Source organism: Hippoglossus stenolepis, chromosome 15 (assembly GCF_022539355.2).
Source record: "Hippoglossus stenolepis isolate QCI-W04-F060 chromosome 15, HSTE1.2, whole genome shotgun sequence".
NCBI classification, from domain to species: domain Eukaryota; kingdom Metazoa; phylum Chordata; class Actinopteri; order Pleuronectiformes; family Pleuronectidae; genus Hippoglossus; species Hippoglossus stenolepis.
The window spans coordinates 15,480,856-15,506,880 of NC_061497.1; the positions used below are offsets into that span (position 1 = coordinate 15,480,856).

At 41.8% G+C, this 26,025-nt stretch overlaps 2 protein-coding genes across 4 annotated transcripts in view; one reads left to right on the forward strand and one right to left on the reverse strand.

The window, feature by feature from the left end:
• Positions 1-20,810, reverse strand: fgf13b (fibroblast growth factor 13b). 2 transcript variants are annotated; one of them, XM_035178400.2, is made up of 5 exons: positions 20,530-20,810; positions 9,478-9,588; positions 6,571-6,674; positions 4,883-5,081; positions 1-2,318 (listed from the first exon to the last, which is right to left on the reverse strand). In XM_035178400.2, exons 1-5 carry the CDS (start codon positions 20,576-20,578, stop codon positions 2,179-2,181), a joined length of 603 nt encoding a protein of 200 aa, XP_035034291.1. In that variant the 5' UTR covers positions 20,579-20,810; the 3' UTR covers positions 1-2,178. The 2 variants fall into 2 exon arrangements, with proteins under 2 accessions (XP_035034291.1, XP_035034290.1); XM_035178399.2 differs by lacking the exon at positions 20,530-20,810 and adding an exon at positions 10,075-11,163.
• Positions 12,227-26,025, forward strand: part of f9b (coagulation factor IXb) — an 18,605-nt gene continuing 4,806 nt past the window's right edge. The window contains exons 1-2 of one of the 2 annotated variants that reach the window (XM_035178398.2): positions 12,227-12,552; positions 25,789-25,958. In XM_035178398.2, coding sequence (XP_035034289.1) covers positions 12,537-12,552; positions 25,789-25,958 — 186 coding nt within the window. In that variant the 5' untranslated portion in view covers positions 12,227-12,536. Of the gene's footprint in view, positions 12,553-25,143; positions 25,554-25,788; positions 25,959-26,025 lie in introns of those variants that run through there. The other variant, XM_035178397.2, reaches the window with a different exon arrangement.

Below are 26,025 nucleotides of genomic sequence, written 5' to 3' on the forward strand. Positions count from 1 at the left end.
TAGTTTTAACAGGGAATTATTTATTTTTTCAAATCATGCATTGCACACTGGCTTTGTATAGTGTAAATACATTCTCATACTTCGTTGGATTATAAATAATAATGTAAAAAAGGAGATAAATACTATAGATTTCACATATGCATAATGATACATTGGCAAAGAGATAAAACACAGGAGTAAACGCATTTTCAATGGGACTCAATTTCCAATCCACCTGTTCTTGAAACAATGGTCCCTGCATACGATGAGTATTAACTTGTGTTTCTTGTCATTTGGATGATGTAACCCTCTTTATAATACTTTTATAGACACCAACATAACAAGATTAAACTAGTTAAATGCTGCACCAACCTTCAGGCTACATACATTTGCTCCCCAGACTCATATGAGGTCACCATGACCTTTGACCAATGAAATCTAATCAGTTCATCTTTGAGTCCAAGTGACAGCTGGTCAGAATTTGACGTAAGGCAGATTTGAGAAATCAAGTTCAAGAGGCCAAATATAAGCTTTGTGAGGTCGCCGTGACCTTTGACCCTCAGATTCAGTTGAGTCCAAACGAATGCTTGTGCTCCAAGAAATCAAATTTCCTATGGGTGTTCTTGATATATAACATTCCCAAGAACATGGTGTCACTGTCTCTTTGACCTTCTACAACCAAAATCTGATCAGTTCATTTCTGAATCAAACTGAATGTTTGCCCCAAATTTGAAAAAATCCCCCCCGAGGCGTTCTTGAGATATTGTGAATACAAACTAGGAATCAGGAAAAGATAACCTGTGAATAAAAAGAGATAAAAACATAAACAGAATAAGAAGAGACAGTGGCTTCACTTCTTTAGAAATAGTTTATTTAGTGCATTTCTAGTTTGTCCGAAGCAGGAACCAAAATATTACGTAAGTCTGTGCTCCTATTGGTTCACCAAAGTTCTGTTCCAACACCATTTGTCCAATCATGTTCTGGTGCAATACTATTGGTCCAGTAGTGTTCTAACACCCTCACATTGGTTCACTAGTGTTGTGGTATGACACTATTGGCTCACTAGTGTTCTCTCTTGGTCAGGAACACGTAAGACCAGAAAAAAAAGGACCTTCAGCATGCTGCTACTGAGCAGAGGTCAACAAGCTTCCATGCAACAACAAACAAACAAACAAACAAACAGCAAGGGACAACGACAACGAACGGAAAGATAAACAACAGCATTGCTTGTAAGAAGTAAGCATGGAAGCATATACAGTAAAACCTTATTTTAACCTGCTAAAGCCCTCAGGAGTTTTGTCTGATATACAACAGATCTTAAAAAGGTAAAATCCCACCCCCCCAGACACATGCGTGCACACACACACACACTCTCAATTGCCCACACACACACACACAAACGCACACCCACTGCAAGAGCAGAGCATGGCACGCTAACCCTGACCACTCACACACACACACACACACACACGCACACACAGGCGCACCTGCATGCAAACAAATGATCAGTCCTTGTAAGTGTACGAGGAATACGATTGCCATTTTTAAAAATATGACTTAACCCCATGAACTCTGTGTAAACATAGCGTACGGTAGAGTAGATAAAGACCTTCCTCCTCCCCTTTGTGGCTCTTTCTTGTCACTTGCCTTATTTTTGTAGCGATAACTTTGTTAGCTAATACTTGGACTCTTTGGTTCTCTGTAACAGTCTGTTTATAGGACTGTGTGACTGACTGACTGAGTCTCTCCATCCCTCCTCCTCTCCCTCCCTCGTTCTGTCTGGGTGCCGCACACCGGCGGGAGGAGTCGTCAAGGGAACAGATTCACAGGTCCTGTCCGTCTGCAGACCAGAGCAGCAGAGTCAGACGGCTTGATTGTCCTTGATTTATTTACATCACAGTCAGTCACAGTGGGCTCCGTGAAAGTGGAAGAACACCTTCCTGTCCTCCTCCATTTTCCTCGTCTCCTGACCCTCACCAGCCTGATGTGTGGGCATATCGGCCTGAGATCTGTGTGTGACTGCACGTGTGTGTGTGTGTGTGCTTGGATGTGTATTCATGTGTATGTGTGTGTCTGTGTGGGGTATAAGGGGGCTAGAATAAGGTATTGTTGCTGGGCGTCTTCCCTCCGCCTGAGATTTGTGTGTGCGCATGTGTCTGTGTGCATTAATGTGTGTGTGTGTGTGTGAGGGGTGTGGGGCTAGGATAAGTCATTGTTGCTCGGTGATTTCCCTCCGCCGTTAAGTAGGGCCGAAGCGCTTCGACTCTTGGTCGGCGTGCCACTGCCGGACCGAGAGAGTTCTGTCAGGTCATGGAGGGAGGGCTCCCTGTACATGGCCACTGCAAAAACACACACACACACACACACACAGACACGAAGACAAGATTCATTAATTCATCTAATGGTATCAGTCTGGTTTGGTATGCACAGTCTTGCTCTTTAAGCTCGGTACATTTTGTTCTCCTGCATGCAGATAACTGGTTGTTTTTTTGCTTCATGTCAACAGTTTAATTAATTCTGGTTTCAAGTCCTGATTTTACCATCAGACAGGAGTTTGCAGTTTTACCATAATGCTCCATAAAATATTGAAAGATGATATTTTAATGAATAACGATAAACAAATCATGTTTTTTTTTTTACCTCCGCCGAGGAGTTTATGTTTTCATCACCATTTGTGATTGTCCGTCTGTTTTTGTCTGACCTTCAGGAGGATTACACAAGAACTACGGAACTGATTTTTTAAAAACTTGGTGGCAGTGTGTGGTACGGGCCAAAGGAAGAATCCATTAACTTATGGCACAGAGTTGAATATTTTATCACTTTCTTTAATGTTGCCTTTTTTTTTTACATTTTTAATGATTTACAAGGGAATGATGTCGTGGCTCTGAGCTTAAGAGTTCTTGGATTTTTGTTGGACACTTTTGATCATGTACTCTTTTGGTCTATTGACTTTTACCTGTGTTTCCTTGTGTTTAGGTTTGTGTTCAGTTCCCCCCGAGTTCTCCGCTTCCTGTTTATTTATTACTATTGTGATCTCCCTCATGTGCTTCTGTTCTGTTTACTTCCTGTCTCTGTGTGTTTCCCTCCAGTATTGACCGTTGCCTGGATTTGTTTCACCTGTTTGTCCCGAGCCACCTGACTCTAGTTTGTCATCAGTTCAGTTTGTATTTAAGTCCTCAGTTCTGTTTAGTCTCGGTCATCACAAGTTCCTTATCCTGCCTTGGTTTTCCTGGACAGTTTCAGTTTGCTTGTTTGTTTCCTGTCGGGCCTTCTCCTTATTTTGTGTTTTCAACTAATTCAGTTGTTCTTTTATTGGACCTGCCTCCTGCCTAACTCCTGCATTTGGGTCCAGCTGCTCTCTACAATTGTGACAAATAATTCAATCAATCAATCAGATTTAATTTGATAGCCCATATTCTCGAATCACAATTTGTCTCATAGGCTTAACAGGGTGCGACATCTTCTGTCCCTAACCCTCAACAAGAGTAATGAAAAACTACCAAAAAATCACCATTAACAGGGGAAATAAAACATCGAACCTCAGAGACAGCCACATAGATATTGCATGTAGCTGAACACATCAACACGATTTCAATTCATGGATCTTAATGAAAAAATAGGCATTTTCAGGCGACTGACATGAGTGTGTGCAATTTGGTTTGAATTTAAGGGGCTTGTCGGGCCTTGGTGCCTTTCTAGGCAAAGTATCAATTGGTTCCTTCTTTCTTTTTAATGGCTACTTGGAGGCAGCGGAAATGAGATGTCACAAAACACGGACATATGAGGAGTTTCCCATTGACGCACAGCTGCAGTTACAGCATTAGCATTCATTTGGAGTTGTGTGCAATTGATGAATGTAAGTCCAATATCCAATCTCCCTTTTAGCTTTGTTTTTCTCTCCACTAATTCCTGAGGAGATATTCAGCTCTTAAGCTGCTGAAAGCTTCACTAAGTTCACCAGTTCACTGGAAACTGTGGTTTTATAGAGCTTTTTCATGGAAAACAGTTGGAAGTGGTGAGAATAAATTAAGATCCAGTCAAGTTTCAGGGTCATAAAACCAAAGCAATAAGCTGAAAGGATTAATCACTGTGAGCGACTGAATGACCCTGGTTCACACTGAATAGGGAAGAAGTTACTCTATTTACACTTCATCAAATCGGAGATATCTGTATTTATTGCCTTCCACCAATCAGATATCAGGGATTTACTTGTTGCCAGGATGAAGCACCTATGTATTTCTGATTAGGTCATTAATAATCAATGTTTTTCCTGCAGTTGACTTTGATTGTTAGTCATGAATATTTAAAGATCCCCTACACACATATTTGAAGACAATGAAAACCTCTGACTCAGATAAAATAAATCTTGGGATGACGACATAAGAATTGAGAAATATGTTTGTCTGATTTTCAATAGAAAAAAGTCAATAACCTACTTCTTGATTCTTTTATAAATACATCTATCTCTCCTCCCTCTCACGGAAAAGTCCAGAATCAATGAATATGCAAAAAATATTTTACAAGTTGGATGTTTGATGCAAACTGAAAGTTCCTTCTCTGTATTTCTGTCCTGAAAGTTTCAGGTTTCCACACAGACACCTGTAAGTTGCAGACTGGACAATGATTGGCTGCAAAGTAGCTATGATGTCACAAAATCCTGCTCGTAATCATACACTATACGAACTGAGATTTAAAGTGAGGACAAAGCAACTTTCTCTTTTCTTAGGATGAATATGAAAATTTGCCATTAACATTACAGAGAAATTATTCAAGTTGGTAAATTTTTGGAATGTGTGAACTTTGTCAGAAAAAAAAGTGGATTTGAACTTTAACCTGCTGATCCTCGCATAATGTTTTAATACCAAGCGGTGAAGTGTGCTTCCTTCATCTGCCGCACTCCTACCTTTGAGCGGTTTCGGTATGAAGTGTGCGGCGGCCTTGTTCTTCTTCACGTGGTTCCCCTTCATGATTCCTCCCTCCTTGTTGAGTCCCAGGTACCAGGCCCGGCCCGAGGCCTGCTGCCGGTACAGCATGGAGGAGTAGGTGACGTAGTAGTTCTCGAACACGGACTCCTTGAACTTACACTCCGGGGTAAAATGTTCCTGCGCAGAAAATGTGAAGGATATTAGAACTAATCATAGAAGAAAGAAGACAAGAAGGTGATTAAGTAGACATGGAGCGGGGCGACGTAAGTGTGTGTGTGTGTGTGTGTGTGTGTGTGTGTGTGTGTGTGTGTGTGTGTGTGTGTGTGTGTGTGTGTGTGTGTGTGTGTGTTTGTGTGTGTGTGGGTGGGTGTTAGCTGCAGAGACGGAGCAGAGTCTCAGACGGTATGAGTCTGTAAAGGCGACTCCATTAAAAAGTCTTCAATCATTTCTTAATATCGCCCTCAGTGTTTTCATCCATCAGCCGGTTCGGCTCTTTGAATCATTATCTCGGCCGGGCTGTGGTCTCCAAGAACAAACTGCACCAACTTAGGACAGCTGACATTTGCATTTCCTTATTCCTGCATCTCCATGGCAACCAGCTACTCCCTTGAATACCAACCAGCCCACTGAGAGAAAGATGATGCCCAGGTTGCCGGGGGAAACGGAGAGATACAGAAAGAGCGATTTTTTTCTCTCTTTGTCATCCATTAATCTTGTGCGAGTTGTGATTGGATTTAGCGTGAATGGTTTTATGTATGATTTTTATTAGCTTCGGGGAGAGCAAAGAAGCACATGTGGTGTGTGTGTGTATAAATCTATAAATAATGTGTGTGTTTCTCTCTGTGTTTAATATCTAGTGAAAAGATGAAACAGTTGATATCAGCGCTATGACTGAAGCCTGAAGCAGGACTGAGCAATGATTGGCCAGATACTGTGGCTGCGTGTACGTGCCTTCACAGGCCGAACAACATGGCTGTGTCCATTTTCTATTCACTCTTTGTCTGTTTCATCTTCTCCCGCAGCCTTTGTGTACATGGAGGTGAGTGTTATTTTTGTTGATTCTTTTTTGTTATTGCATCTCGACCACCCACAAATCGCGGCTCAAGAGCTTACGTGAGCCACTAAACGCGCTGCACTGCAGCCAACGCTGCCTTCTGACCTGTGTGAGGAAATCTATGCTCAGGGACGAATGTGTATACCGAGTTGTGAAACAAATTTCAGGAGCTTTGCTTAAATGGACACAAAGTAATGTCTGAGGGGAAATAAACAAAAGGAGGGCAGAGGATGATCTGAAATCAATCCTGAGGAGCCACAATATCAGGAGACAGATAAGAGAGGCACACCGGAGTATAACACCTAATGATAAGTGACTCACAAGGCACCACTGTGGTTAAAGTACTGATGTAATGATAGGATGATAATGAGAGCAGCCACACTGAAAACTGCTGTTTCATTACTCACCTTAAAAGAAACCGATTCCAAAAGGCAAAAGAAGAAAGTTTGGTCTCTAATGTTCTATAATTATGATGATGGTGCATGTGTGTGTGTGTGTGTGTGTGTGTGTGTGTGTGTGTGTGTGTGTGTGTGTGTGTGTGTGTGTGTGTGTGTGTGTGTGTGTGTGTGTGTGTGTGTGTGTGTGTGTTTGTGTGTGTGTGTGGTGACCTACAGAGGTGTAGAGAAAGCCTTCGTTGTTCATTGCCAAGTAGAGTTTGGTCTGGACGCCCTGGATTGCCACCACACGAAGCCCCACTGGAATCAGGTTGAACACAGCTACGTGCGCACACACACCCACACACACACACACACACACACACCACACACACACACACACACAACACACACACACACACACACACACACACACACACACACACACACACACACAATAAACACACAAACACATCCAGCAAACAAACAAGCATTCACACAGTGAACACAGAGAAAAATCCTCATCAATATCAATGTTGTGTCTCACATGATGACATCTCCTTTTTGCTACAGCAAAGCTATTTCACAAGGTCAGTGTGGCGCTGAGGCGACTGGTTCAGACTAATGATTCAGTGCAGTACAGTCCAGTGATCATGGGATGAGAAGGTGGAGAGTTATCAGAGGGCACGCAGCAATGCAAGGTTCGGTAAATATTTAAAGTTTGAACAGAAAAGACCACCACTACTACTACTCAGGCTAAAACTTAGAGTTACAACCATTATCAACAAATTTATCAACCTTTTCTTTCAATCAACAGATGAATTATTTAGTCTAGAAAGTCTCGAACAATGTCTTTGTTTGAAAACCCAACGAAATGTGGTTTACAGTGATATGACCACATGTTGCTTGGTAAATGACGATGACCATGATCAAAATGGTTCTTGATTCATTTCCTGTCAGTCAAATTACAAACAAACTGATGAACTGGCTTCACATCTTAGCAGTAAATCTTACTTTTGAACGTGTACAGTATAGAGGACATTCCTGTAGCGTTCAATGGTCTTTGTTCTTCAATATTTATCGATGGTCATACTGACCGGTTGCCGATATGAAAACTTTTATTTTACAGGATAAACAGTGCATTTATATTTGCATTTTACTTGAAACATATTTTCTCCTAAGTTCTATACATTTTGTTACATTTGTGTTTTTCTTTTTATTCCTGGTTATTTATAATTTATGGTTAAACTGTAAAATACCAAGCCACAATTACATTTGTTTCTGATAACGACATCTTATCAGTCTCTAGAAGTAGATGGTGGCACAAATTCCTAAAAAAAGCATTTATCAATAAACTAGCTTTACTGAAAATCTTAAGTGACAGATGAACACGTTATAGTCTTTTATTGTCTTGTCTAATAAATAATATTTGATGCTCACTTAATGCACATTTTGAATGAAAAAATGCTTAGAATAAATGATCCCCCAGTGGAAATAGTGCACATGTTTGATTCCAGCGAGTCTTTCAGATTTAATTCAAGGAATTTTTCCAGGCCTGATGGATTTGCAGATCCATGGCTGCAAAACCATATGGTGCAGAGAATTGTTGTTCACATAAACAAAGATTGTTGTTTATCCCTGGTGGTTTGCATTCAGCAGGCACAAGCTAATGTTTATGTTTTTACAGTAAAAGCTCTGTAATAGGGTTTATCAGTAGTCATTATAACAGGGAGAGAATTATACTCATTCAGCCGTCCATGTTCTATATAATACTCTAGTTATATGGAGACGTGGATTAACCATTCAAACCCAGTCTTCATTTGGTTATTCATGTGGGTAGGCGTTTACATGATGTACACATCATGCAATTGTCTAATAAAAGAGCACGCTTCCCTTTGTGCCCACGTCTTTCCCTCTGTGCACAACAGTGTGCCTGAAAAGTAGCAGAAATAAACGTGTGATGCTGACAACACGGACCGTGCACCAGAAAGAGAGTGATTGCCATCTGAGCCACAACAACAGGATTGAATTAGCCGCATCAATCACACATCGAGGCCCGTGTGTGTTTGTGTGTCTGCGGGTGTGTGTGAGACAGAGAGCGAGATGGAGCGGGCAATAGAGAATCTGTTCACTGGTGCGAAGCAGCCTATTTCGGTGATTTGAACATTGCACTGAACATCCTGTGGATGTTTAATTGATTTTTTTATTGAGGAAAGATTAGATGGAGAAAGGCAGCTGGGGGGGGGAAACATGCACCATTTTACTAATGAAATTAACACTTCACGTGTTGGTGTGGGGGGAGGTTAGTGTCCCACATTAGGTCCAGATTCCCACGGGGTGAAGCTTATCAATATATTGGATTTAACTGGTTGTGGATCAATCCAAAATTTGGTATAAGGGGATTAACTTTAAACTAAATATTGATATTGAACCTTCAATGTTTGGTACAATAATACAATGCTTTTATACTTATACATTGTATTACAACTTCAAAAGTAATATGAAAATCAACAGAAAGCAGGTTTCAGTCTCGCGTTATAAATGTTTATCTTCAAGATTTTAGTTGCCTTCGTACCTTAACTGAGATTTTTTAAATAATTCAACATGTTGAAATGCTGCTACACACACAGGCTTCAGCTTCCTTTACAAGAAACACTCGATTCACGCTGTTGTTTACAAACAGAACATCTCAGGTAAATTGCATTTTAAAGCTGTATCTGTGATTGTTAGGGGATTGTTAAGATCTTTGAAGCTTTAGAGTTGAAGTGATTCAATGTTTGTTCAGGTTAATGGACTTAAAAGGTACTGTGATTGTTTCAGTCATTTTTCCAAACAAAAATACCAAACAGTCCTATTTACTCAAATACAATCATTTTATGGTTTTCTTCGTGATATGTAACCGTTGACTGAATATCTTTGGGTTTTGGTCGACTAGTAAATACATTTAAAGATTTGACCTCTACAGCATTTTCCCACAATTTTAATAGATTTTCTAGTAAAAACAATTAATGAAGAAAAGAAACGCCAGAATAATCAGTGAATGACTATTCAGCCCATGTTGACTTTTGAAAGATGCTAAATGAAGACAATGGAATCGATGAATGACCTGTAGTCTTTTCTGTAAAGGTCCAAACAGAGGTCTTACCATATGTGCTGTCCTCATCCTTGGTTCCATCAATGGTGCCATCGGGCTGCATCTGCAGCTGGAAGCCCTGGCTACTGGAAAGCCTGGTCACAATGCCCTTTAACTGGGGCTCTGAAAGGAGGAGAGGAGGAGAGGCGTCACATTAACTGCACTCGTTCCATATTTGTGATCACATGTTTCAAATCCAGTTGTCTGCAGGAAGCCGGAAGTGTCAGAGGAGGAGAAGCCTCCAGGGCCCATTATCGATCCCTGACCCCTGTACACGGTGGAACACGTCAAAATCAATACAACTATTGACAGATGGTTGGAGCAGCTCAATTTCAAATCTTTTTTTTTTGTGGAGATCTGCATCAGGCCCCACACATACACGCTGTGACAGCACTTTGCTGCGGGACAACACAAAGTTATTCACATGCACCTTTGTGGTGTCATGCAACAGGATTTATCCCCGAGCCACTGAGCCTGTCCGGAGGGTGATGACTGATGAAGTGATGAGGGAGCAGAGAAAATGATGGTGTTAGGTGGTGGAGGTGATGACGACGGTGAAGATGGTTGAGGTGGTGGCTCTCACACTTCCCCTCGCCCCAACCCACAGACCTGGTGGTCGCCTTCGCTTCCGTTTCTTCCTCGATCCAAACAGTTTGACACGCGAGAACACGTTCAGCTTGCTCGGTTTCTCATTTGCGCCCTTGCTGTTGCTCGGGCTGCTGCTGCCGCGACATGCGTTCGCCTTCTCCCGCTCCCTCGCCTGCCGCTTCTGGCGGATCAGGGAGCTGGCGATAGCCGCTGCCCGGGACATGTTCCCCCGGTGGAGTGAAACCAGGCTGTGCGTCCCGCTCGCAGGAAGAGTTCGCTGATAAGGCGGTGGGGGTGTGTGTGGTGCTGGGAGGGGGTCTACACCACCCACGGCTCAGTTCGCATCACACACCGGCCGCTGCAGTCCCGCAGATGTCCGTGGTTTCAAAAACCGTCCAGAATCCTCCATCGGTGCGTCCTGGCGCGTCATGGAAGTGGTTGAAACAAATCCAGTGATGATCCAGTGAGTGCGCGTTAACGACGCCGCCTCACACCCCCCGAGGGCTCCGAGGGACTGAGGCTGTGGATCCCAGCTCAGGTGCTTCTTCTTCTGACTGTGCCCGAGAGGGTGCCTGGAGGAAGAGGAGGAGGAAGAGGAGGAGGAGGAGGAGGGCGTGCGTGAGGGTCCAGTCCGGGTCCAAAGTGGCGAATCAACAGCTTAGTGTGTATGAGCTGGTGCGACTCACACCGGCGGTTGTTGTTGATGAAGACTGCAGCTGCTTCTTCCTCCTTGCTGCTGCTGCTGCTGCTGCTGCTGCTCTGCACCGCTCCCCCCGGCGATGCTCCGCTCCTCGACAACGTCCGTGACAGAAATGCAGCAGCCGGGATGTTTGTCAATGAAACTGCTCGGAGCTGCTCCAGTGGAGAAGGGATCATGATGCAGCCGTGCCGTTCATAAAACTGCTGCAGCCCTGCCCGCCCCGAGGAAGACGAAGGAGGGGTGGTGGGGTTGAGGTTGTGTGTGTGTGTGTGTGTGTGTGTGTGTGTGTGTGTGTGTGTGTGTGTGCGTGTGTGTGAGGAGGATGGAGTGGGGTGAGGGTGATGATGAAGAAAGGGGGGATCTTTGTCGGTCACCTGTAGCCCTGAACCCCCACGTGGCATGATATGTACATGTTCCACTAAACACTGCTGTGGGATAGGAGGGGAGAGTGACAGTGGGGGGAGGAGAGGGAGAAAGTGAAGGTAGGGCGGAGGGTAATAAAGCAGAGGAGTGATGAAAATAAACTGAGAACAAGAGAAGAGACAGACAGCTGAATGAATGAGAGGAGGGATAATGGGAAAAGGGGGTTGGAGGGGTGCAGGGCAGAAAATGAGATAGGGAGAGGGCGAGAGTGTGTGTGGGTGTGTGTGAGAGAGAGAGAGAGAGAGAGAGAGAGAGAGAGAGAGAGAGAGCTGCACACATTCGTGAGGACTAATTTAAGTATGGGATGAGGACATTGATTAACTAGTCCTAGAGATAGAAGTACTAGTTTGTGTGTGTCTGTGTGTGTGAGTGAGAGAGAGAGAGAGAGACAGAGAGAGAGAAAGACAATCAACAAATGAGTGATGATTGACGGAATGAAAGAAAGGAGGAAAAAATGAACTGAAAGAATGAGAAAAAGGTCTGAAATGAGAGAAAGAGCGAGGACTGCAGAGGAAGATGAATACAAACAGAAAGGCGATAAGAAATATTTAATATATGAGGAGGGATGAGAGAAAAAAGATGGGTGAAATAAGAATATAATATAATGAATATTGGAAAAGAGAGAGAGACCTGGTGAGCGTGTGTGTGTGTGTGTGTGTGTGTGTGTGTGTGTGTGTGTGTGTGTGTGTGTGTGTGTGTGAGTCGAGAACGAAAGGGAGGGAGGAAGGAGGGGCTCTCATCTTCTTTTGGTGCAGAGGTTCACCACAGCTGAAAGGCTGCAGCGTGCAGAGGAGGAGGTGAATAACGGAGACACCACTTCAGTCAGGATGAGCTGCGTCGTTTTCTAGATGTTCCCCTTTGCATTACAGAGACACACACACACACACACACACACACACACAGAGGCAATCAGCCAACCAATGCATGCTGTCTGGCCACAGGCAGCCCCAACAGGGAAACAGATGCACAGCTGTCAAATGCAGCTGCAATGGCGCATGGCAACTGCAACTTCCGACCGGCGCGGAGGACGAGGTGGGTGGACAAACAGCCGACTGTCTCACAGCTGAGGTCGACCTGTGGCACCTGGCGCCGAGCAGCAGGCAGAGGCAGTGCATGCTGTTTGCCAGTGGAAAAGGTATAAGGAGAATCGATAGCTGGAGAGCAAGAGGATGTGGTGAGCAGTAAATTAGAGCACATGACAGAAGAGGAGGCAAAGTCAGTAAGCTGTAGCCCACTGTAAGAATAAGCCAGTGGGTGGAGGAGAAAGTGATGGACTGTGGACACAAACCGAGGTCAGGACCTGGTCACTGAAGTGGAGCCTTTAGCCTCGTCCTTGGCTGCAGGAGTTGAAGTTACACCTATGGCCTTCTGGTTAGGTAAGAGCCTTGTGAATGTACAGATAAATATAGTTTAGTTGCATCGGCACGGCTCAACCCACATGCCACACATTCCCTGAGAAAGACCGCACATAAAAGAAGCTTTCATAACCAATCAGGGATGTCCTTCAGAACATCTCAATATGAAAGCAGCACACATGTAACCAACGTGATGAAAAGGCTGGAAGTTTGGTCTTGTCCTTCATCTTTTATTCATGAGATCCCCGCTTTCAAACCCACACACCACAGGTCCCATAAAATCAAAAACCACACAAACAAGAGCTGACAAATATATAACGTATAACAAGGCAAGCTGCAGGGTAAACAAACCGTGACAAACATACATGCCGCCACAGTTTTCACCTTCAGTAATAAATCGCCATGATAACCAATGGCAACGTTAGAGGAAGAGGAATAAATCAATGAGTTACATCCACAGGAAGACTGTTGAACAAATAAGTAGTTTAACAATACAGCAAAGAAGGGGGTTGTGTCCTAGATTTAAAAAATGCATCCTCAATAAACAAAGATTAAACTCTAAAATTACAAAGCAGTAATAATTAGTCTGGTCTGTCTTCAGAAACAAATCAAAATAAATTATTTAAAAAGAAATCTGAGCATACTGTGTTTAAAATAAGATTTGCTTATGAGTTGTGTGGCGCCCCCTACAGGCACATGGTAATCTGACAACAGATGTTGGAGAAGAGGGAGTAAATATGGACAGAGATAACTACACTATATTAACAGCAAATACCCAGAGAGAGATTTATGTGTGTGTGTGTGTGTGTGTGTGTGATTCTCAGTCTGACCAGGAATGCCAGTTAAGAGTATAACCCGCCTCGCACAATAGAAACCCAGCAGAGTTCATAATGGAGTTTTTGCAACAAAGCAGTGAGGCCAGGAAAGCAACAGTGAACAATGAGAAAAAATTCTGAAATTCACAAGTTTTTCCCAAATAACATTTGAGTAAAAAAGTAACATTGGCTCATCTTATTTTGAAAAGTTAATATAGTAAGAAATCATGGAATTTAACATTAAACATATTGTTGCAAAGTGCTGAGGCTTTGATTCAAAGCCTTTGGGGTTCTTTGTGTTAATGTAATTAATCAAACGTGTTATTTTTGCTTTCAAAATGACGCTGGTGTGTTTTTCTCTGTTAAAGGCATTTGACTTTTAAAAAATTAGGCCTGTGTCCATCGGTGCTGTGCCCTGAGGATGTGGAGGAATGCATGTACAGCTCAGGATCAGGATTAAGTGGCTCCTGAAGTCTGAATCACACGGACATTAGTTGAAAATCACCTGTTATTGAAGGTGAATTGTTAAACTTTTGGAAATAATCAGATAAAGCTGTGTTTGGTTTGGGCCCATCAGCTCAGCCATCGCGTGATGTTTTCAGCACCACGGACAGCGCTTCAAGTTTGAAATGCGATAAAACGCGTTTTACTCAAATTCTAACAAATAAAAATCTGTTATTTAAAAGACGTCTTTACAAAATAAGGAGATTCAATATTTCTGACGATAATGTCGAAAACTAACTTATCCATTAAATAAAAGAACAACAAGTCCCTTTAGAGACCGTAAAGATTGTCGGTTGACCTCAGGGTAACTTCACTATATGTTTATCCCTGATTCCCTCTAACTAAACTATCTGTTTCCATGAAGCACCTTGCACACACAGTGCAGAGTTGTGCTGATGTCTATACGTATATACGCATTGCCTCTTTAAAAAGAATGATAACAGCATTACCACACAGGCCCAGTCACATCTCGTTTCCTCGGGCCCCTACCTGAGGTGCATCGGCGGAGAGGGAAACTCATCCTGCGCCCGTGGAGCTCCGGAGCCGTGTGCTCATGGCTCTTACCCACTTCCTCGTTGCGTGCTGCCCCGACGAAAAGAGGAGGAATTACCGAAGTTCAAACCAGCCAATTCTCCACGGCATTGGATCCATTAGGGCCGCGCGCACATGGCGTTGACGGGAGATCATTACAGAACATTAGAGGCCATTAAGCCGTTGGAACCGGTCATTAATGATTCATCTCGAGGCCCCGCTGATCTGGCACAATAAGAGCAAGAGGGAGCCAGCAGGCCGTTCCCAAATCCAGGGATATGTGGAGGAAGTAGAGTGTGTTTGTGTCTGTGTGTGTGTGTAAGAGAGAGTTTAGAGTGAAACAGATCTGTAATTATGATACTACAGGAACACACACTCACTCTATTCAAATCTATACTTATATGAGCTATCTCCTCTCCTCAGCAACCCCTGACTGGAGCCATTCATTTTATCCAAAAACCTAGACATTACAGACATATATTTCCGCTTGCCAGAATTTATATTAATAATCACCTTTGTAACTATATCTTTATGATCTTTTGACTGATGTTGTCTAGAAAACTATGTAACAACGATTCTTCTTCATTATCAGATAAACCGAAATAGTGAAAAAAGGATCTCAATCTACTAACGTCCAAGATGTTATTAAATTACATGTTTTCAGGCACCTGAAAAAACCTTTACTTCAGCCAACTTCAATTCTACACACAAAAAAATACAAACATAAACTAACTTAATGTGACCTTCTTATGTAAAGCTGCATTTTGTGATTGTGATTCACTGCACTCACTGCCTCAGGCACAGAAACAGAAAAAATACAAGAAACACAGGAAATATATATAAATATGAAGCTCATGTAAGTCCCCAGAAACAATGACTGACAGAGATCAGGTTATAAAACAACCTCAAGAATAAGCTATTTTAATGTTTATCCAAATTTACAAGGTCATCACAAACCCCCCAAAAGTTTTGGGAAAAATCCTCATTTGCTGTTTCCTTGTCCCACTGTTCTAATTAAACATTCATTATAAAATTCATTCTGTGCAGCCAAGCACTGTTCAACCCCACAAAACTCTGAAAAACAAGTATCAAGTGGTCGAGAAGCAAGACAAGAAACAAGAATCACACATTGGAAAACGTTAAAACCAAATGTCCTTGATGCAAAATATCTTTAGAGACAAACAAAAAAATATACATATCAGATGGCTTTTTTCTCTCAGTTGGTCTGACTCAGGGCAATGCTGCTTGTCCTCGACCCAACACAAGACTCTGCACAGACACAATTAACCTTATATTATCAGCCCATTATTGCCTACTTCCTGTGAAGCAGCCCGTTAAATCACAAGTACAAATGCAGCAGAGGAGCCTATAAAAGCAGAGGAAGGATGTAGCTTGCGAGTGTACACACTCAGCAACTTGAATGTAAAGTTAATAAAGGAACAAATGGCAAAGTTAGCGGAGAAAGGATTCTTTTATATGAATCGGCTTCACCTTCTCATTTCCCAGATTTCTGAGAGACAATGTCATTGTTGTTGTTACTCATGCACCTAATTGTATTATTGTGTTGCGGCTTCCTAGGATCGGGAAACAACTCTATTAGATCAAGCTGATGGAGTGGTCACTGTGTCTTCTTCCTTTCCTTCTTCTTTCCTTCTTTCCCTTCTTCAGACCTTCCTTCCTTCCTTCCTCCATCCCTCCCTCCCTCCATTTGTCTCAACGGATCTGAAGCACAATTTTAGCTTTGAACAAACACCTTGTACATCTACCAAAATACTTTTGTATCCTTGGCTTGAAATAGCAAACCAGAAAGCAGGCGGCAGGTACGTTCTGGCAGAGGGTCCCAGGACAGCAGCCTGGGCAGGTCGCCAGGGTCCAATCCTTACAGAAAAAACATCTGAAGCCGTTTCCCCTTCAGGTTTTAGAGAGCATGAGCTCTCATTCAATAGCTGTGATTCGAATAATCAGCCACTAGATGGCGTCATACTATCAGATAGCATAGTGTAGAAGAGGGGAGGTGGTGGTGTTTGGGTGTGCGTGTTGTCGTTTCTTTTATCTTTATAGGACCTTTTCCTGTCCGGTCCTAAAGAGGCAAAACCTTATTTCTGAGGTCCTGGTTAGGGTTATGTGAGTATAGTTAAGTTAAAGTTAATGTTAGGCATTAAATGGTCATAATTAAAGTTAAGTGATGGTGTCTAAAATAATGGAAGTCAATGCAAAGTCATTAGAATGATAGCTGTGCAAACCTGTCAGTGTGTGTGCGTGTATAATTGATGGGTAACTCAAACTCCCCAAAATAAAATCTGCCCCTGTATCTGTGAGATGAAAGTTTCCTCTCTCTTGAAATCACCAGTTTTTCAGCCTGACACCTTTCACATCACTGACAACAATATCCAAACACGTAATGCATCTGCCTTGCAAACCAATCACCTCACAGACTCACACCTTCAGCCTATTCACTTTTAGTCTTGTAACCGGTTTCTTCAGACTCCCCCGAAATGAAAAAGAAGGATGCAAAACGTTTATATGTCTCTCACATTCACCATTAACCCTGCAGTCTTTATTTATCAACATACATACAGTACATAGTACCATCTCATTAAAGAGCCCTATCACTGCTTACAGCTCTTTTTCATTCTGTCACTTTACAGTTTAGCATAAGCTTTATTACAAGTAACTAAAAATTAAAATAAAACATAAAAACTATATAAAACTTGACCTCAAAAAAACATTTTGTGATTTTGTTTCCATTAACAAGGACCAGCTGACAAGTGAAACTGCTTCGAATGTAATGGTATAAATTTCCAGTGGAAACAAAAATACAACAAATATGTTGGTGCCAATATTCTGGAAAGTTATGCTGTCTTGAAAAACATCATCTTGCCTTTTTAGGATCTAAAAATAAATCATAAAAAAACCCTCTATGAATAGCTATAACGCTAAACATGCTACTAACATAGAAACTAAGTGTAAGAAGTAGGCTTTCATATACTTTATAGGTATTGAATAAATGTAAAACTAATCAGATCTGTAAGTATCATGTTTGTTGTGCGTCGTAGCTTTAACAACATTACATCAGATGTGGTTCAGATGGAACGGGCTTTAATTTCTGTGCAGCGCGGAACTCTGCTGTGACATAATCAGGGTTAATTAGCAATAGTCTCTCTGCTCGTCTCCTGCTACTTATTATGAGTGTGCACGTACACACACACACACACACACACACACACAGGAATTAACACTTCTCATAATCCGCATTCATAAGCCTCACCTCTATAAGAACAAGATGTTAATGAGTTCTTGTTCTCGTCAAACTTAATCCTTACAACCATTATTGTGTTAAATGGGACAGAACAAGATGATGATGATATATAACCCTGCTGATCCGTCCACCTGAGAGAGAGAGAGAGAGAGAGAGAGAGAGAGAGAGAGAGAGAGAGAGAGACTCATTGCTAAAGATATTTTAGTCCAAGAGAACACGAGAAAAAATAGCTGAGGCCGAATGGGGTTGTGTTACTTCTTTGTGTGTCAATAAACAAGTTAATGACTCGCTCAGTCAATTCAGTTGATGGATGAGGCCTCAGTAATTGCTCAATAACAGGTTTTATTTCCTTTAAGTATCTTTATTTTGGAAAGTGCTGACCTGTGGTTTGCTGTTACTTTCATCCTTAGAATCTAAATTCAGAGTTATATTCTAGTCCGGCCTTTTGGGAGTAATGTCCCTACATATTAACACTTATTATTATATTACAAAGAAATGCAAACCAGTCCTACAGTGAATACTACCTTATTCTAAGTGTTTAGTTTTATTGAGACGTGTTTGGAGCGGCTCTATGTGGTGAGGTTGTGCTGGGCTGTATTTGCCTATGGTTCTAATATATGGTTAACCTCATTTCAGTGGTGGATACTGTGGACACCACGAACTATCTCCTCAGAAATATTGTCCAATCAACACCCGTGCCACAGTTTTAGCCTCAGTAACAAATTCTACGTTTGTGTTTATTACAGGGAAGCGGTACTGGACTCCATTACACTGTACAGGGGTTAATATTGTTGTGGTCTCTCTGTGGATTTATCCTCCCATAAATCACCCCCTCTCGTTTATTGGCCCGGTTTTATTGCTTTTACTGTTTATTGATGTGTTTGCTTTGTATCCTTTAAGGGAGTTCTATGAGTAAAGGCTCCCATAAATAAGGTTTCTGACTGTTCTGCTATATCAGCATTTTGCTCTCCGTTGCACCACTACTGGCACAGCTTTGTTAACCAAGCCGTGAGGGATAATATCTGACAAGGAGTGCAAAATGAATCGGAGGTGGTTGAACAAGATAAATAGCTGGAGGTGCTATTTCTCCGAATCCAAATCTTATAAAACTGGAAAATGCTGTTGGAAAGCACTTCCGAAAAAGCTAAATCATGTATCGATATCTTCTTTTCAAGAATTGGTCTCATTTACCAAATTCACAAAGCAGCCGTATTCCTCTGACGTCATGCTCAGGGTGCAAAGCTCAAATTTTGTCACCTACAGAACATCGTACTGCTGTGATATGCATCGCAAATCATAAAAACAAGGAATCTGATGTCGTATTTTTATATTTTCACTCTAACAGCTGCTCAGCCACTGAAAAAATCCATGAATAGTTCAAATCTGGAGGGATATCTCATTATAGGCTAGAGAACAGCTAACGTTATATCGTTAGTTATCGTTAGCCTCCCACCCTGAGCGTGACATAAGAGAAAAGGGGCTGTTAGTGAATATGGAGGGAGGAAACATTGGGGCCCTGGGGCTATACTGCTAAACTCCCATTTTACTGGCTCAGCATTCAGAGGTTAGTGTCTTGCTAACACAGCATTTTGACTGCAGTTATGAATAATTCACTACTATTACGTTTACTGTTGTAGACCAGATTCATTCTCTCAGTTAGGCTGGGCTACTTCCAATATGAACATAACTACACTAAACTACATTAAGTTAGGCCACAATAGGAAGTAGCTGAACTCAACACTGGTGATACTGGTTTTTCCCGGCATCAGACATTCATTTTTTATACAATAACGTTGCTTTTGTCCAATTCATTTTGATGGAATCATCATTTTTTTCCAGAGCAAAGTTTAAAACCCAAACTAAACTTTATTGAAAGACTGTTTGTGGGACGGATGAACTTCAGCACTATTGTCTACAATAAAAAAAAGATTGACTGAATAATCTGAAACCTCCACTTGGCCTCATTATAAGTGAACTGCCAAAGAAGAAAGACAGAAGACTATTATATATATTTATCTTTATTTTAGGTGGGAAATCAGTGTTGATTATGTAGAGGAGCAGATCATTTGTCTTTTATGGATCACACTTCATTCTATAGAATAGATCTTGATGATTTTTCATTCAGTGGCTTTAACCTTAAACAAAAGCTTATCATCATATGCTTTTGTTATAATCCACTGTGCGGCTTCATCTCAATGCAATTACACACAAATCCACTGCTTTTTTTGTGAATGAACACATGGCCTCGTGCAGGCTACACACACACACACTATTTATGCGTGATCGCGCTCAGCTCGCGGGCAACACCCTTTTTGTTTTGGTCTCCATGGCAATGCTAGTTTCAGTTTCATTATACGGTGCCGCGCGTCGATTTTAATGCTGTCCAGGGGGGACACAATAAATATGTGCGTGTGTGCAGCTGAAATTAGATCAGGGAACCGGAAACCCCTTCCTGTGTTCATAATAATAATAATAATAATAATAATAATAGTAATAGTAATAGTAATAGTAATAATAACATCTTTAAATGGTTTTACACATATCGGGTGTTTCCTTTTGAACAGCCTGCAGGGTTTGTGGATCTCCAACATTTGTATTGAAGCTTCAAGACCTCACAGAAACATGCTATCTATAAATGCAATCTCGTGTATGGAGTCTTTATCGCATGTGTTTAGACAAATGAATTTAGAAAATGAAATATATATAGTAGGCTAAAATAAGGTTTCTGTGCCATATTCTGAACCAGCATGCCAATGGGAGTAAGTGTTCATGCTGACGTCAGCAGCGCAATAAGCTTCAGCAGATATTCTCACCTCTTTGCTTGTGATAATAAAAACAACATATGGGATGGCACCTTCCATCCTCTCACACTCTGTTCTCATCACTCACCTTTGGCGCCATGGTCTTTATCCTCTTTGCTCTTCGTTTTTCCGCTCATGGAGCCCCGACGACTCTGCTGCTGCTGGTTGGAATCAAAGTTCAGCTCAAAGATGCTGCTTCAGGTTATTTTTCACTTTTTCATCCTCCTCGGGTGTGTTTCCTTCTCTCCAGTCTCCACACGCACTCACACACACACGCACACACTCGGTAGTATAGTAGAAACAGTCCAACTCTGTGCAGCCCTCCTTCCTCTCTCTCTCTCTCTCTCTCTCTGGGTCTCTCTGCCTCTCTCTATCTGAGAGCCCGTTGTTACATGTCACCACGAAGGCGACATGCACGAGCGCTCCTGAGCGTGCACGAGCAAAAAAAAAAAAAGGAAATACTGCAAATTGAGACACAAAGAAAGATGAACCCATCATAAAAAATGTGCAAACTAAGCAATAACCCTCTTTTACTCTGCACGGTTAGGTAACAAGCAAACCATGAAGAGGGATCCCTCATGAAGCTTCACAAGCAATTTATGGTAAATAAATAATATACAGATGGTTGATTTATTACTTATGAGCCATTGAGCAACTTTTGAATGAAATTAAATTGCTTAACTAATTTATTAAGAAACGAAATGCCTTTGATATAAGCCTTTACGGTAACACGTTCACATTTAATGGCCTATTGGAGAGTGAGTGAGCATTGACTTGCCCGTTTTTATCAATGGCAAACTAAAACATGATGGATTATCAGAAAATAAACAGTAGAAAGTGATAACAAATTTGACCTCCATGTTTGCAGTTAAGACATAAATGCTATAGGTCATTAATAAAGAGAAATAGCTCTGATTTGTTACTGCATGTTTTAATTAATACAATCATATGCAATTACAACTGTTAATTAATAGTTGTAAATATTAAGAAGTTGTTAGTAACCGGCTCATATTGCAGATGCCACGCCTTCTTTAAGAGCCTAAAGAAAGACATGTGAATTAAAAGAATTTTCCTCAACCTAAAGCAACAGAAAAGTTTATATTATTAACCTCTATCACAGATTTATACAGCATCATTAAATCAACCATTAGTAAAGCCACTATCACAGCTTTTATAAATGGAGATGATCACATTTTAGACTTTAAGAAGGTCACTATATTCACAAGGTAGTCTTCTGCTCAATAAATGCAGATGCACTTGCAAACTCAGCGGTTTAACAATATGCAAATGAGTCACTTGATTGATCCTTCAATCAATTTGTGCTGTAAAACGGCTTTTCCGCCGAGGCAGAAGTAGGATACACTCACACTGTGTCCTCTGACGGTCTCGGCTTTACTGTGTTGCTTCCCTCGTGTGTGTCGGTTCAGATTATCTGACGTCCTTTTCAACTTTTAGATGAGATAACATAATGCTTGTTGTTTTTCTGGTTGGGATCTTGCATCTTTCAAAAAGACGGACTCTCTATTACACTTCTCTTTCTTTAAAGGCTCAATCATCAGTTCATTTAACATATAATTTGGACAGTGGTGCCTCTCCTCTCCTCTCCTCTCATCAGATTGACCACACCATCCCTAAAGGCTTCGGTTTGTCAGTGCTTGTGTCAGAGATAAATTTAGCTTCGTCTGTTAACCTACATTGGCCGGCCATCTGGAAGTAGTTCTGATTTTGTTTATTTCTGTCTCAGACTTTCAGTAATTCCTTTCAGGAGACCTACTTTTAACTGACTTTTTAAAGCAGCAATGGAGGTTCAAGATATTTACTGTAAATCACTGTGTTATTTCTTCAAGTAAAAGGTCAGAAGATAGAGTTTTCCCACAGATTCTCTTCTCTAACGCTAACATTTGTGACTGCATTCTGTTGAAGATTAATTTGTCCTAAGTGATGCTTAGTCAGTGTGGCATACATATTCATGCTGTTTGTAAATCCCACTCTCAGCATCTTTTATGTTGCCTCATATGATTGAGTTTGTTGTGTAACAGGTTTGTGACGTCAAGTCGAAGAGGCTTTTTGACTCCAGCTAAATGAGCTAAACACTGGCCTTCAGCCATCCTCTCCTCTGGAGGATTACTGATCTGGGACCAGCTGCTCTCTTAGAACAAAAAGTGCCACATGGAACTTAACTGCTCCTGTTCCCAGCCACAGAACCAGCTCTGAGGAAAAGCTTACAGAAGTGCAGGATTAATGCAAACAGATACGGCCCGCACTGGCAACTCCACTGTAAAAGGTACACAGTAGCATATTATATATTTACCTCCGCCAAGGAGATTATGTTGTCAAATTGTTGTCAATTTGTGTTTGTTTGCATGATTACGCAAAAAACTACTAAACCAAATTGCAGCCATGGAGAGATGGGGCTTTGGCTTATAGGAAGGATCCAAAAATGTTATTGCAGATGTAGATTAAGGGAGGCATCAAGGATTTTGTATACTTTTGGAGGTATGCGCTCTACTGAGGGTGATTCTCCAGTTCGGGGTTCTGAGTCAAGCTTCAGTGAACTTTGAATAAACAGGTGAACAGCTCTTTGTGTGGCAGCGCTGGCTCAGATTCAGGGTTCCACTGCCAGTGATCAAATACTGCAGGTCGCTTTTACAGCTTCAGAAAGAAGGATTCAAACCAGCATCACCACGGGCCAAAGAAAACAGCCCATTCCAAACATTCATGTTGACAACGAGTGCTGCACGAGAGTCAGATAATGACTGAACAGATACGGTGTCAAGCATGTAGGGGTTTAACTAAACTGCCCCCTGGAAAATGCCATCATCTTTTATTACATTTTCATATAAGCCACGATTGTAACCAAACATTATTGGAGACATTGTAACTGGAACTAATTTAGAAAAACCTGACGATAATAATAATTCCTCTGCACTGTGCGCTGGTCTGAGGTCAGCTGTGGTTCTCAGCGTTGTTGAGGGAACATTAACAGCAGAGACATTGACCTCATGAGTCACTCACTGTTGGCAAAACATCTGTGTGATTATACTGTGAAGGAAGGACATTTGTGTACTGATTGATGAGAAGGTGACGTGAAAAACTAGGTTATCGAATTGATCTCAGGGCTGCAACCAGAGTCTTCATCAATTATTTTGGATCAGTCAATTATACAAATGCTCTGATAATCAATTTGAAGGCAAAAATACACAAGATGCTTTAATTTAATAACCAGTCGCATGACAGTGCAGTCAGGACAGTTTTCTCACCTACATGCTTTAACCTGCTGCCTCTACTCATGTGACGTCAGTGCCCCCCCTCCTCTACCGCTGAGCCATAGTTCACAGGGCTGAGAGAGATGTGGTCCCAGAACACTAATCAGCAGAAAGTGATTTAATCATAACAGCGGCAGAGAACATCTTAATTGTTACCTTCCCTGGTTATTTTTTTTCCTGCTGGAGAATCTATAGTTTTCGAGGTGGGATGAGCTTAATGGCTTGCATAATTTGCACTAAAAAGAGAAATGCAACCTTCCCTCACCCGTTTTAAATCATCCTCGCCAATAAGTCTCCACAGGGCTGTGGTTGCCAAGACTCAAGGCCAGCTGACTCGGCTGTCAATCACAGAGATTTGTCCACAGCCACTCCCTGTGTAACTCACACTCTAATCACGCAGCCTTCAATACTCAGGATCCAGCTCAGAGTTTGGCTGATCTTTAACTTGCAGGACCAATGACAGGTCTTGATTATATTGTCGTTATGTTTGATTCTCCTCTGCTGTATCTAAGTGGCTTGAGGCTGATTATGTAAAATTCTAAGATTATATTAAATAATATTTCTCCTTTGAAACGATAATAGAGTTTAAAATCTTGACATATTTGTCTGAATTGATCTAAGGACTAAATCCTTCCATTATAAATTGTGCTGACAAGCAGCCAATGTTCCCATAAGTGATATTATGGCATGATGGGAAATTCTAAATCATAACTGTTGTACAAATAAATAAAACAGTCAGAAAGTCAGCAAACCAACTCAGCAATATCTGTGTAAAGTTTGCTAAAATGAGGTAGCATTTATGATTATATCAGACCCAAAATACTGCGTGCATTGACTGAAGAATTAAAGTATCTTATAGATACATTTATGTTTGTATGATGAAGAATATTCATCTATCGATTCTCTGACACTCAGATCAGAGTTTGATTGAGGTGAAGCTTAAGAAGGGTCCATTTTTGGCCAGTTGTGACGGTTAGGATTAGGTTTAAGACTTATGTCTTACTATCCAGAATCTCCAAATTAGCCCCTGACAGTGTATGAATGGTGGGGGTCATGATTGGCGTGTGAATGGGAAAATCCAACTTGTCCTGTAAAGTGCTTAGAGTGGTCGATAAGATTGGAAGAGCGCTACATGAATAAGTTTGCCATTTATCATGTATGACGTGAAGGAGGGTCCTCACAAATATAGAAGTACAAACGTGGGTGTGTGCGTGCGTGCAAGTTCACCCCATTTGAAACTGTCACGTAAGCCATGCTGAAAAAAGCTGCTTATCAGACAAGACTCATCATGGTAAACAACATGATTAACAGCTGGTAATGTCAACACACACACACCAACACACACACACACACACCAACACACACACACACACACGCACACACACACACACTTACCAGAACTGCTCCTCTCACACGTCAACAGACAATATTTGCAGTTGCTCAATTTCCATCGAACAGGACTGAATAAAATCATCTGCTTTCAAACTAAAGCTCTCTCCGTCTTTTCTGTATTCACACACTCAGTATCTGTCACACACTTTTTCCCTGTCCTTATTCTTTCTCTGTCTCTCTCTCTCTCTCTCCTTCTCTCTCTCTCTCTCACGAATGCACACACATACAGATGTGAACACACACCGACACATACAAACGCACACACTCTGTGGCCTCTCCGGTGGGTAAACAGTGAGTTGTACTTTGGTTCCATCGCCGAGTTCAGGCTTTGGCGCTTCTGTCGAACGCAGACGGATAAGTGACGGCAACGAGATGGCTAGTTTTTTTTTACTGGCCCTTACCGCTGCTTTATTGCTGGAGGGACTGGCAGCTGAAATCACGGAGGAGAACACAGGTAAACTGCTGTATGGATGAAGGGGGTGGGCGGCAGGCAAAGGTCAGAGGCGCAAAAACATATTGGAAGAAGTGGGTGTTTAGGCAGTTTTCATCAGGCCTGCACTCTGACCCAAAGACTTAACGTAATACGCCACTAAAAACCGTAAACAATTATCTAGCCTACACAGATTTGTCTTTGCTGTTTACAAAGTTGTTCAAATAACTTTTCTTTTGGTCCTCTTTTATGTTTGTAGAAGCTGTTTTCGTGTCTCAGCAGGCGGCACACGCGGTGCTGCATCGTCAGCGCAGGTACAACAGCGGCCTTTTTGAAGAAGTAAAGCAAGCCAATCTGGAGCGGGAGTGTAAGGAGGAGACCTGCTCATATGAGGAGGCAAGGGAGGTGTTTGAGAACAATGAGAAAACTGTAGGTTGCACGCACGCGCACACACACACACACACACACACACACACACATACACACATAATCTATT

Coding starts and splice junctions, on each gene's coding strand:
- fgf13b (XM_035178399.2), bottom strand. CDS start 10,276: ATGTCCCGGGCAGCGGCTATCGCCAGCTCCCTGATCCGCCAGAAGCGG. Junction 6,675..9,477: donor GGATGAGGACAGCACATATG/GTAAGACCTCTG, acceptor GTGCGCACGTAG/CTGTGTTCAACCTGATTCCA. Junction 5,082..6,570: donor AAGGCTTTCTCTACACCTCT/GTAGGTCACCAC, acceptor TTTTCTGCGCAG/GAACATTTTACCCCGGAGTG.